At 43.9% G+C, this 12,411-nt stretch overlaps 1 protein-coding gene across 1 annotated transcript in view; it reads left to right on the top strand.

Moving 5' to 3' along the window:
- LRIG1 (leucine rich repeats and immunoglobulin like domains 1) overlaps positions 1 to 12,411 on the top strand; it is a 127,037-nt gene that overhangs the window by 57,619 nt on the left and 57,007 nt on the right. Inside the window, exons 2-3 of the mRNA XM_081184000.1 lie at positions 1,559 to 1,630; positions 9,662 to 9,736. Coding sequence (XP_081040126.1) covers positions 1,559 to 1,630; positions 9,662 to 9,736 — 147 coding nt within the window. The remainder of the gene's footprint in view (positions 1 to 1,558; positions 1,631 to 9,661; positions 9,737 to 12,411) is intronic.

Raw genomic sequence — 12,411 nt, 5'->3', positions numbered from 1 at the left:
GTAAGCAGCACTGGACACAGAGGGATTCACGTCTAAGTAATTACAGACATAGGATTGCATTGGTTCATAGACAGACCTGCATGCACGGTGGTTTTTTAGAGCTAACATTAGAACCCTTCACCTGTGCCCAAGCCCGTTACAGTTGAAATTCATTATAGTGTTGAAATTAAGAGTGGCTCAATCTTTGTCTCAGTCATGTCATGATTGTGCAGCTTTTAATATAGATAGATGATAGATAGATAGATAGATAGATAGATAGATAGATAGATAGATAGCAAGCAAAATTCTGGTTGGTTCCAGCATACTAATGAGAATCTTTTCCTGTATGCCTGCTGTCTTTAAGGTAGATGGTGACACTCTTTCAGTATCTCCTGCATGCTATGCTCTGACAGTGAAATCATGTAGTTTACACTTTTGTCTTTGGTCTTCATTGTGGTAGAAGTTGGATGGATGTCTGGCCGACTCCCCCCTCCCCGCTGGAGATGATGACCTGAAGTTAAATGGACTTATAACCAGGTCAACAATTCTTAAGGAACGCAGATGGGAAATAGCTGATGTTCTAACAAAAATATGCGGCCATCACAAAAATTGGTCTCCTTGATGGAGCACTGGAAAGTTGCCAATGTAACACCAATTTTTTAAAAAAGGGATTTGCAGAGAGCCTGGAAACTGCGAGCCTGTTTTGTCTGATGTCTGTCCTGGGTAAATGATGGAAAGCATTATTAAAACAAGAATTTTGAAGTACATAGAAGAAACATCACGCTGGGAAAGAATCCACATGGCTTTTGCAAAGGGAATCCCTGCCTCTCCAACCTTTTGGAGTTCTTCTCCATAGAAGGGGTGATCTGGTAGACGTATTTGTGGACTTGTTGAAAGCTTTTGACAAAGTCCTTCACTAAAGGCTGAATTTTAAGATCTTCCTCGAAGGTCTTGCTCTGGGTTGACCCCATTGTCATACAGGGCAATAGGTAACCAGTCCACACATACGTCTATCAAGGGCTATCTGCCATGGTAGCTAAATGGAATTTCATTCAGAGGAAGTCAGCCTTTCAATACCAGTTACCAGTGTGAGAGGCAAAGACCTGCTTGAGCCTCCTAAAAGCTTTAGGATGCCTACTTTTGGTAGTAAGTTGCTGGACTAGAAGGACAATTTTATCTGATCTAGGCAGGACTCTTAGGAACATAGGAAGCTGCCACATATGTCATTATGTTCTTGGCAGATTCACAGTTGCATGATCATGCTCCCTTTGGTAAAGACTTGAGCACCTTTTTGGAGAGAGCTGTAAAGACTTTTTAAATATTAGGCTTAGCTTTAGGTGGCTGGGTATTGAACTGGTTTCAAATAACGGAGCCTGCTTCTCCACCTGTTATGTAGAAGGACCAATCTGGTGAGCAGAGTGCATTTTCCTCCTGTGTGCACTCACAGGTAAATCCCCATATATAAAACACTGCTAACTAATCTTGCTGTGCAAGCCCTTAATAATTAAAATTGCCACATTTTTGCTGAGTGAAGTGACTGCCAGGTATGCTGATTCGACTGTCTCTTTATTTTTAACAGAAACCTGAGCCACAACAAGTTGACGGAGATTGATCCTTCTGATTTCTCTAACCTGCCAAACCTACGGGAAGTGTAAGTATTTCCTTCAGAAAGGACTTTAATCTTGGCTTCTCCCCCCCACCCCCTCCCCGTGCCGCCTTCACTTCGATTCCGGCTGGGATGGCAGCAGCAAAATGTATACTTTCCCGTGACATGCTTTCATTGTATTGCTAGCTTGCATCAGCAGATTAAATCTGAGCCATTGTTTTTCTTTCATACTGTACCTGTATGCTTTTTCTTTTTTAATTAAGCAGTCAATTAGCGGAACACAACATCTCAATTAAACCGCAATACATTTATTGGAAATCATTGATGTTTTGTCTGCCTCCTTTTGTCTCTACCCCACTCTGCCTGTGCATTTCATAAGTTGGAATTAGCCAGAGTAGTTCAGGTAACCACACCTGGCTGTGTGGATACACTTTCATCTGGCAAGGCGGAATGGGCTCAGCTGGGACATCTGATGCTAACCTCCCCCCCCCCCCCGAATCTCTCGGGGAAACAAAGGTGTAGTGTACTGTACTACAGAATTATTAACTCGTTCTCCTCCCACCTTCTGTTTGCTTGTCTGCGAGACAAGGTGGAGATTTGGGGTTTAGTAGCGTGGTGGAAAGATTGCTTTGGCACCAGTTTGTGGTAGTGGAAGCCAGGAAAGAAAAGAGAAATGTTAAGTTTGCTTGTAAAAGTTTATTCCCATACCGGATCTTGGTCCATGTCTCTTACTGTAGCTTATATTCAGGTGGAAGGCTGTGAAAAAGGCATTAGGTTTATGTAAGAAAGGGCTGTACAGTGGTACCTTGGGTTAAGAACTTAATTCGTTCTGGAGGTCCGTTCTTAACCTGAAGCAAAGTTCTTAACCCGAGGTACTATTTCTGGGTTAGCGGAGTCTGTAACCTAAAGCGTCTGTAACCTGAAGTGTCTGTAACCTGAGGTACCACTGTAGCTCAGTGGTAGAGCAACTGCCTTGCATGCAGAAAGTTTCAGGTTCAATCCCTTACAGCCCCAAGTAGGTCTGAGAATGTCATAGAATCGTAGGATTGTAGAGTTGGAAGGGACCCTGGCGGTTATCAAGTACTGCTCCCTGCAGCTCTGGAAACCCAACTGAAGCATCTATGACAGATGGCCATCCAAACCTCTGCTTAAAAACCTCCCACCTGAAACTTTGGAGAGGTGCTGCCAAACCACCATAGACACATTGCGCATGACCCAGGGAGGACACTTAAATTCAGCACCCGCATGTTGAGCTCTTGCTGTCTCTCCCCTGTCACCTTTAGGATCACTTACGCGGGGATGGGGAACCTGCATCCCTGCAGATGTTGATGGGCTACAGCTCCCATCATTCCAGACCACTGGCCTTTCCGGGTGAGGCAGATGGGAGTTGGAAGTCCCAACAGCTTCTGGAGGGGCGCAAGCCAAGTTTTGACAGCCATTGATGTGCAGCATAGGAAGCCATCCTGAGCATTACAGGACCCGGGTGGGTGTGTCATCTGAACGTGGAGGTAATTGTCTTTGCCATAGTACCCCTATATGGCGGTAATATGGGGTTCTAGCGTAAGGAAGCACAGTGTTCTGTTTCATAGATGAGAAAAAAAACATGCTTGTTCATATATATATATATAGAGAGAGAGAGAGAGAGATTTGATTTTCTGCTATCAATTTTTAAAAGAAATGAGTAGCAAATTGAGTAAAGCTTCTTTCCCAAACATTTCTCTTTTTACAAAAAAAGAGAGAGAGTAAAAATAAATAAATAAATCTAAGTGCCTTTCAGCGAATCCTCAAGAGAACTGTGCTATTTTTGAGCAGGATCCATTTCAGCATGACATTAGCCTGGCAACTGGGCTGTAAATATTTTATACTGAGTGGCACTCCCACCTCCCCTTCTTTACCGCACAGAGGAGCACGATCAAAGGGGCTAGAGAAGACAGCTTCCAACCAGACACCTAGTGGTCACCTTTGCTTGCTTGCGAACGTGTGTTTGGGGGTTTTTTTTGAGGGACATTGGAGACCAGATGCCAAAGCCACTTACCCAACGCACGTTACAGCAAAACGTCTTGTTGGAACAATGTAAAATAACAACCGAGGTCTTGAAACCGTTTGTTTTCGTGGCCCAAGCTCTAGGATATATGGGAGATTGCCAAGTTCTGACAAAACTGCAGACCTGCACCACCAGTCTCCTGTTTGTCAGATGCAACTAAAATCCTCTCCACTTCTGTAGCCTCCACGAATGCAGCCGTTTGTACCAGTCAGAAGCGCCATATGTGCTGCGGTACTCACATGGAGCTCCTCCACAAACAAGGTTCCCCATATACAGTGGTACCTCGGGTTACATGTGCTTCAGGTTACATATGCTTCAGGTTACAGACTCCGCTAACCCAGAAATATTGCTTCAGGTTAAGAACTTTGCTTCAGGATGAGAACAGAAATTGTGCTCCAGTGGCACGGCAGCAGCAGGAGGCCCCATTAGCTAAAGTGGTGCTTCAGCTTAAGAATAGTTTCAGGTTAGGAACGGACCTCCGGAACGAATTAAGTACTTAACCCGAGGTACCACTGTATTTTGATTTTGTGTGTGTGTGCTCATCCCTTAGTGCACAGTTGCTCCTTTTCACAGACAAGGACGTCTGTATGGCCTGAGGAGCTGCATCAGGCCGCTGGGCCATCTAGTTAGCCACACTGGTCTCTCAGTGGCAAAGGACATGCTTGTGGAAAGCCCGCAAGCAGAGCCTTAGTGCAACATCACTTTCTTCCCATTTGTGATTCCTAGTAACCTGTATTAAGAGTCCTACTACCTCTGGCAGCGGAGGTAGAACATAGCCATCGATAACTGCCTCCTCAGTAGAATTGTTTTATCCTCTTTATTTAAAAGCCATCCGAGTCGCTGGCCATTACTGACTCCTGTCGGATTGAATTCCATAGTTTAATTATGTTTCATGCGCAGAATGTATAATGCATACACCTGCAAGGGAGAGCTGGATTGAAGCAACGATGTCTTTAGAACATTATTTGAGCAGTTACTGAAAATTAGCTACATGGTTCGGGACACTGTGCACTATTCCCAGGGTTTCCAAACCTGTGGCGGTTCTTGGGGCAGTTTCCTTGACTCAGAAGAATTGGTTCGCATTAGCACAAGCCCATTTTGATATCCCAAGCAGGATTTTTGAGTGCTAAGTTTCTGAAGGATCTATTTATTTGTTTATTCCATTAAATTAATGTAGTGCTTTTTAAGCATCAAGCTTCTGAGGGAGTTATTTGTTTCTTTTGTTTATTTCATAAAATTTACACACTGCTTGATTGTTTAAAAAACCCTCAAAGCGGTTTACATAAAGATAAAAAAAATCAAGAAAAAAATCACAACAGTATGATAGTTAAAATACTAAAACAGATTTAAATTGCCTCAACTTTCTAAGGATCTGGACAGGCTTGTCTTAAAGAGATTAGGGGGAAAGAGACTTGAAATTTGTTTACATGAGGCCTTCATTCTCTCTTTCTTCAGACTTATCTCCCTAGAGCTTTTAGGATATCATGAGCCATAAATCCAAACAAACAACTTTTAAGCTATGTGGATCTGAAAACCTAAAGGGTAAATAAATGAGAACCAAATATGCATTTCCTTGTTAGAATTAGAAGCTCTAACATGTTCTGAGGCAGAAAGTCAAAATATTTCCTCTTAATTCCCCCACTGCTGCTCTCCTTAATTGCTGGTCGGAGGGTGAAGGCCAGGAAATTTAGGCAATTTTCAGTCTGCCAGACAAGCAACTGTTATTATGGTAATTAATTGACTAATTCGACACACAAACAAGGGGTTTTTAAACCAAGAACAGAGCATGCTATGTGACCCAGATCAGCTTTCACTCCACTCACTGACAGAATTTAAATCCTATGCTACTGAGACGGATGTTCTCTTCTGTCTGGTAGCGCAGCAATGGAATGACAAGTTATGAAGCTTCTGTCTTAACAAATTCTGCACACACACACCTTTAGAAAAGACTTGCATATTCATTCAGTCATTCCACACACACCCCTTACATAATCCTAGTTTGCCTTTGTTTGAATGCAAATGTCTTCAAATCATTTCCAGAAGTTTATTTTCTTAACAGGATTTTTTAAATATATAGCTTATTTCAGCCTTTTACCTAAAGACAAGGAGCTACAGCTTTGCATGAAAATTTGCTTTTGAATGTGGAGGCCTGTACAAAAAGAATTCCTGATTGAGACAAATAGATTCCAATGGCGAATAAGCATATTTCAAACATATTACACTTGTACCTCGGCTGTCAAACGCCTTGCTACTCGTACTTTTCGGCTCTCGAACGATCAAAACCCAGAAGTGAGTGTTCTGGTTCCCAAACTTTTTTTGGAAGCCAAACATCTGATGGGGACATTCCGCGGCTTCTGATTGGCTGCAGCAGCTTCCTGCAGCCAATCAGAAGCCGCGCTTTGGTTTCCGAATGTTTTGGAAGTTGAACGGACTTCCAGAACAGATACTGTTCAACTTCCAAGGTTACGACTGTAGTTTGTTTTAGAAAATGGGCTGCAGCACATGTACAAGGGCATGTGTCTTGCATCCAGAAGGTCCCAGGTCATTTCTTCTCCCTGAGATCCCAGAGTGCTGCTGCCAATTGGAGCAAGCTGCCCCCCCAACCTGTTGTCCTCCAGATGTTCTAGACTCATAACTCCCCTAATCACCAGCCAGCGTATTCAGGGGGCGACGGGACCTATAGTGCAAAATATGTGGTGGACACCCTTGGCTGTAAGGGAAAACTCTGGTTTGTTTGTTTATTTTATTACGCGTATATTCCACCTTTCACCCAAGGAGTTCCAAGTGGCTTTCATGGTTCTTCTCCCCAATTTCATCCTCACAACCACCTTGTGAGGTAGGTTGGGCTGAGAGTGAGGGACTGGCCCAAGGTCACCCAGAGAGCTTCATAGCTGAGTGGGGATTAGAACTCTGGTCTGTCTCCCAGGTTCTAGCCCAAAATGCTTAACCACTGCACCACAGCGGCTCACCACACTGGTTCCCTCTCCTGGGTTCCTAAGATTTCACCAGTTATTGCCCTGTATACTTTGAAGCCCACGTCTCTTGCAACTGAAGCAATGAGTAACAGCCGAAATGAAGCGTTTAAAAAGTCACGATCGCTTTACATTCCCATTTCCCTTTGAAATAAGCAGGATTTGCACTGGAATCCTGTGCATGTTTACTCAGAAATATGTGCTGCTAGTTCAATGGGGCTTCCTCCCAGGAAAAAACGAGCTTTGGAGTGCAACCTTCAAATTGACTGGCTTTGGCTCACATATGTGCAGGATTAAGCCCTGTGGATTTTTGTTGAGCTTGTGCTTCAACCTCTCCTGTTGAAACCAAGGGGGCTTTTAAAGGGAGGGGCCTGCTTGCATCATAGTTGAGCACTTTAAACATGAAGACTCTGTCTCTCAAGTTGCTCAAGTCAGTATCTCAAATTGCATGTTTACGGGATACAGGCAGAGCAACACTGACTGTACACAGCCAGCGTGGGCCCAAGACACTTTGCTTTCTGCGATCAGGCATAACCCTCCCTTCCCATTCTGACACCAGTTCCAGATTTCATCTGTCTGCCCTCCTCATGGTGCCTCCCAAAGCAGGTTGCTTTCATTCTGCCAAGTGGCCGGGCTGGTTCGGCACGCAACCCTGCTTATGGGATAACACTCGAAGTGGGGCACAAGAACTCCTCCATGTGTGGAAAGGCCATGCAGAGAAGATTGCTAGACTGCATGGTTCTCTTATCTCTTTTGCCTTCCAAGGTACAGTGGTATCTCTGGTTAAGAACTTAATTCGTTCCGGAGGTGCATTCTTAACCTGAAACCGTTCTTAACCTGAGGTACCACTTTAGTTAATAGGGCCTCCTGCTGCCGCCGTGCGATTTCTGTTCTCATCCTGAGGTAAAGTTCTTAACCTAGGGTACTACTTCCGGGTTAGTGGAGTCTGAAACCCAAAATGTTTGTAACCCAAGGTACAGTGGTACCTCGGGTTAAGAACTTAATTCATTCCAGACCTAATGGGGCCTCCCGCTGCCGCTGCCACATGATTTCTGTTCTCATCCTGAAGCAAAGTTCTTAACCCGAGGTAATATTTCTGGGTTAGCGGAGTCTGTAACCTGAAGCGTATGTAACCCGAGGTACTACTGTATTCGTAACCCGAGGTACCACTGTACACCAATAGTTAGTCATACAGCCCCCTTCCCAGCCCCTCCGCCCGAATTTTCTGTCAGGTACCACAGAGTTTGTGACTACTACTCAAACACATTCTTGGCTGTGTGTAACTCCCACTTCGATTAAGTTCATGAGTAAGATGCCATATGGGGGTTACAGTTCTCCCCTCCTTTGAAAAACAGGAAAGGTTGCATGCATAATACGGCAACAGGAGCTGCGCTCTGAAATCTCCGGGAGCCGAATGTGTCTCGTGATCTGCAGTTTGGCCACCCTTGATGGGGACCTGGCATGTGCTGCCGTTCCATAAATATGTCTTAGCAATAACTGAAGTAGGCATGGAATGTGCAGCTGGGTTTCTGTTACAAGTGTTCTTGGCAGAGACTTGGCTGGAAAGTCGCAAAGATACAGGAAGCGCCGAACGAATAGTTTTCTGCAAATAATCAAGGCTTCAAGGTAATGCAGGTTGTTGTTGTTGTTGATGGTGACAGCCGAAATCGAGCTTCATCCTTACAGCAAAACGACTATCCGAGGCTCGCCAAATGGGCACACCTCGTTTCAGAGCTGCTTGTTTTTAAATTCGCCTCAGGGCAGTTACGACCAATAGTGTATAATAGTGTGCAAACGGTTCTCTGAATCCCTTCATCCAGACTAGAGGGTAAACAACTCCCCTGTGAGGAAATGTTAGAGCACTTGGGGCTTTTTTTGTTTAGAGAGAAGGTGAGTAAGGTGAGATTTGGTAGAGGTGTATAAAATTAGGCATGTTGTGCAGAATGTGGAGAGAGAGAAGTCCCCCCCCCCCTTCTTTCACACAACTTCAGAACTCGTGGGCATCCTGTGAAGCTGCATGTTAGAAAATTCAGGACATCTAAAAGTACTTCTTCAGATAGCGCATAATTGGCCTTGGTTGCACTGTTGGATGACCACCTCTGGGAGAGATAAAAGACAATACTTCTTCATGGAGCGTGTGGAATTTGCTCCCACAAGAGGCAGTGATTTCTACCAACTCGGATGACTTTAGAAGAGGATTGGAGGGCAAGGCTGTGTTCTGCCTTCATGGTCAGGAGCAGTAATGTTTCTGGATACCAGTGGAGAGGGCTGCTGTGCTCAGCTCCACCTTTCTGTGCATCTGGTCGGCCCCTGAAAACACTGGATACTGGACTATAGATAGGCCACGGACCCGATCTAGAAGACTCCCAGCTCGTTATGTAAACATGCACTGATTTCTGTGTACTCAAAAGCTTGTGCGTTATTTTATGACATCTTGGTTGCCACCTCCACGAGAGGTCTTGGAGGGTGGCAACATGAGAATGGGCCTTTTCTGTGGTGGCTTCCCGTTTCTGGAGTGCTCTCCCTAGGGAGGCTTGTCTGGCGCCTTCGTTGCATATATTTAGGTGCCAGGCAAAAACCTTTCTCTTCAACCAGGCCTTGGGTAGATTAAACATTATATGACCTTTTAAATGTGTATGTGGGAAGAAGGTTATTGGTTTGTTTTGCAGTAGTAATAATAATAATAATAATAATAATAATAATAATAATAATAATAATATATTTATTTATTTATTTATTTATACCCCACCCATCTGGCTGGATTTCCCCAGCCACTCTGGGCAGCTTCCAGCAAAATATTAAAATACAATAATACACCAAATATTAAAAGCTTCCCTAAACAGGGCTGCCTGTTTTATTACGTATGTTGTGTTTGTATTTTGTATTTTTATGATGCGAACCACTCTGGGATCTTCAGATGAAGGGCGGTATGCAATTTTAATAAATAATAATAATAAATGTGTTGGTCTAATGAGATTTTGTAATTTGTTTTTCTCACGGGCTGGCATAGGTGCCATTTTGCTTTTTTGTTTTAAAATTATTGTTCTTTGTTTCTTCCAGGCATCTGAATAACAATGAACTGACAGCCATCCCATCCCTGGGAGCAGCTTCAGCCCACATAACTTCTCTGTACCTGTAAGTCTCAGTTTAGCATGCCTGTTGATATATTCTTTCTTTCAGGAATCTGTGCAGGGTGTGTGTGTAGAAAGCTGGAGCTTTCTAGAACACTCGGGATTCAATGTAGATTTCTCATCCCTATGTTCATGCCTCTTAAAAATGCTGTCGGACAGGTGTGGCCCTCCAGATGTTGCTGAACTTTGACTCCCATCATCCATGCTTAATGGGTTGGACCAACCCCTATAACCCCTAACTATGGACATGATGGGTAGGGCCAATGGGAGCTGGAGTTAAACAGAATATAGGAGGGCTATCTGTTCCCCATCCCTGATCTAAAGGGAGAGCTCTGACATTTCCCTCATCTATATGTGACTGAAGAAAGATATGCAGTATCAGCTTTGGACCTCAATAAAACACATTTCCATAGATTCATTGCTTCTGCCACCCTAATCGTATTCCTCCCCTTCATTGTGCACTTCCAGATTTTATTGTACCTGACGTTGCTCAGGAATTCCAAGAAACCCAAAGAACTTGTGCGGTTTTGAAATGGGTGGTTACCATCAGTGCAGTCTTGAAAGGCTACACCCACCATCTTGAGTCAAAATGGTGTCCACGTTAGAGAAACACAGATGAAAGCTTGCCCCTTTTTCTCGGGAACCGTCGTGAAGAATTTGGGTTACGATATCTTCAGGGTGCCCAAATTCATAGTTAAGCAGGACAACAAGCTTCAGAAATATAAAGTCGATGTTGCTTCCATTTGCATATTGATTGAAGGTTGCAGTTGAGCCCAGTCATTTTCATACTTGGTCAGTGGCTGTTGTTATTCAGTTCCTCAAAGGAGGCATGCAAGGTCTTGGGAGAGAATATGATATTGGAGTGGAACGTGCAGTATACATGGTGTCCATCGAGCCCAGACTGTACACTCAGCATGGTATGGAACTAAGACCTAGACTTGGGCATGTTCCCCACTGTTGTGTGTCACATGACTGAGGCATAGGCCTGTTCACAGCCACACACCCCTCCCAAGAGATGATCAAGTGATGTTGCTGCATTGATTAGGTGCCACTTTTTCTCATTTTTACTTTGTGATGCCATGGTTCCACCGTTAGGTTTAACCAGGCTCCCTCCAAATGTTTTTGAGACTACAATTCCCATCATCCCTGACCACTGGTCCTGCAAGCTAGGGATCATGGGAGTTGTAGGCCAAAAAGATCTGGAGGGCCGAGGTTGAGGAAGCCTGGGTTTAACTGTTGTTGTATTGCTTGTGGGCTAGCGCATTTGTTTATAGTGCTGAGATAACTCCTGCAAGACAACATGAAATCAATCGGTAGGCATGAAAGTGAACACTGTTATTAAAAGGGGGAGGAGGCTCTTAATAAGATAGTTGCACAAGGGTGCAGTTTGTCAGCATCATTGCTTAGCACCCTCACATCTAGCCACTGCTGTCAACTTTAGTCCTAGTTAGATATTTCCAGTGCTGGGCTGTCCTAGCTTAAGGCTTCCTACAGCCTGTGAAATATTGTGCGCTTCTGACTGATGTGAAGTGACCTTGATATATTTGTTTAATCCCCCACAAATTACATGGAGTACATAAGAGAGCAAGACAAATTGGCTGCATTCCTACTTTTCCATTAAGACTGTGCTAAAATATGGAAAGCTGCAGAGTTCCATCTTTCAGGTCAAAATTGGCAGCTGTGATCATGTCTTCCTCCCCCTCCCTCCCCCAAATAGTTCATATTTCAAAGAAAACAAAGTCAAATCTAGATACTTAAGGGTCCATTATTTTGAGCGTATTTTGCTGCTCCCCCCACCTCCCACCCCAATATGCCACCGCTGAAGGGCAAACTAGACGAAGGCTCAGATGTCTCCGGCTTTATTTCTCCATTTTTTTGCAGAGTTTAAAGTTTTGCTGTCACCAGAGTGAATGCTTAAACCACCTTTTATTCTTCAGTGGCAGTGATTTATTATCTACATCAGTGGTTCCCAAACTTCACAAACTACTTGGAAATTGCTGAGGGTCTTGGCGGACCACTTGATGGGTTTACCGCCCCGATGTAGCTGTTGTAATTCTATAGAATTCAAATTGTAATACGGTAAGATGCCACGTAAGGAATAAAAGAAGCAAGACAAATACAATTTTTTAAAAAATCAATGTGAATATTTAATGTGATGGAGGTGTTGTCTTCAGCCACAAATCCAGACATGCCGCAGACCATGGATAGTGTACAGACCACAGTTTAGGAAACCCCCCCCCCCAATCTACATTATGGTTTAAATTTGCTGTTCAGGTGCTCATTGGGACTGATTTGGTTCCCAGCCCATGCAAGGCACAACCTGTCAACCCTTTGCTTTTCTGATTAGTACTCAACCATTGCATGTGTTCCTTGCAAGTTTTGAGACTATTTTCCAGACTTGGGTGTGAAATATAAACAAATTAAAGCCCTGCACAATTCCAGCTAAACTCTCACCACCACCACCACTGCCCATACCGCTTCCTTAGATAAAAGATTGGGGGTTTTTTGGCCTGTTGTATTTTCTGGCCTGATTTTGATGATCCTGCAACTTGTCTTGTATATAGCAACTTCTCATGTTCAATTTGCTGCTGAAAGTCAGGTGTTGCTACTACAGCCAGGCATCCCACATGCATCTGTGCGGCAATGTTTTGAGACTCAGCATAAAGTTTAATTATTCAC

Source organism: Podarcis bocagei (genome assembly GCF_964188305.1).
Source record: "Podarcis bocagei genome assembly, chromosome: 2".
Classification (NCBI taxonomy): Eukaryota; Metazoa; Chordata; class Lepidosauria; order Squamata; family Lacertidae; genus Podarcis; species Podarcis bocagei.
Note: the sequence above shows the minus strand (reverse complement) of the source record. Positions and strands in the feature narration are given on the sequence as shown.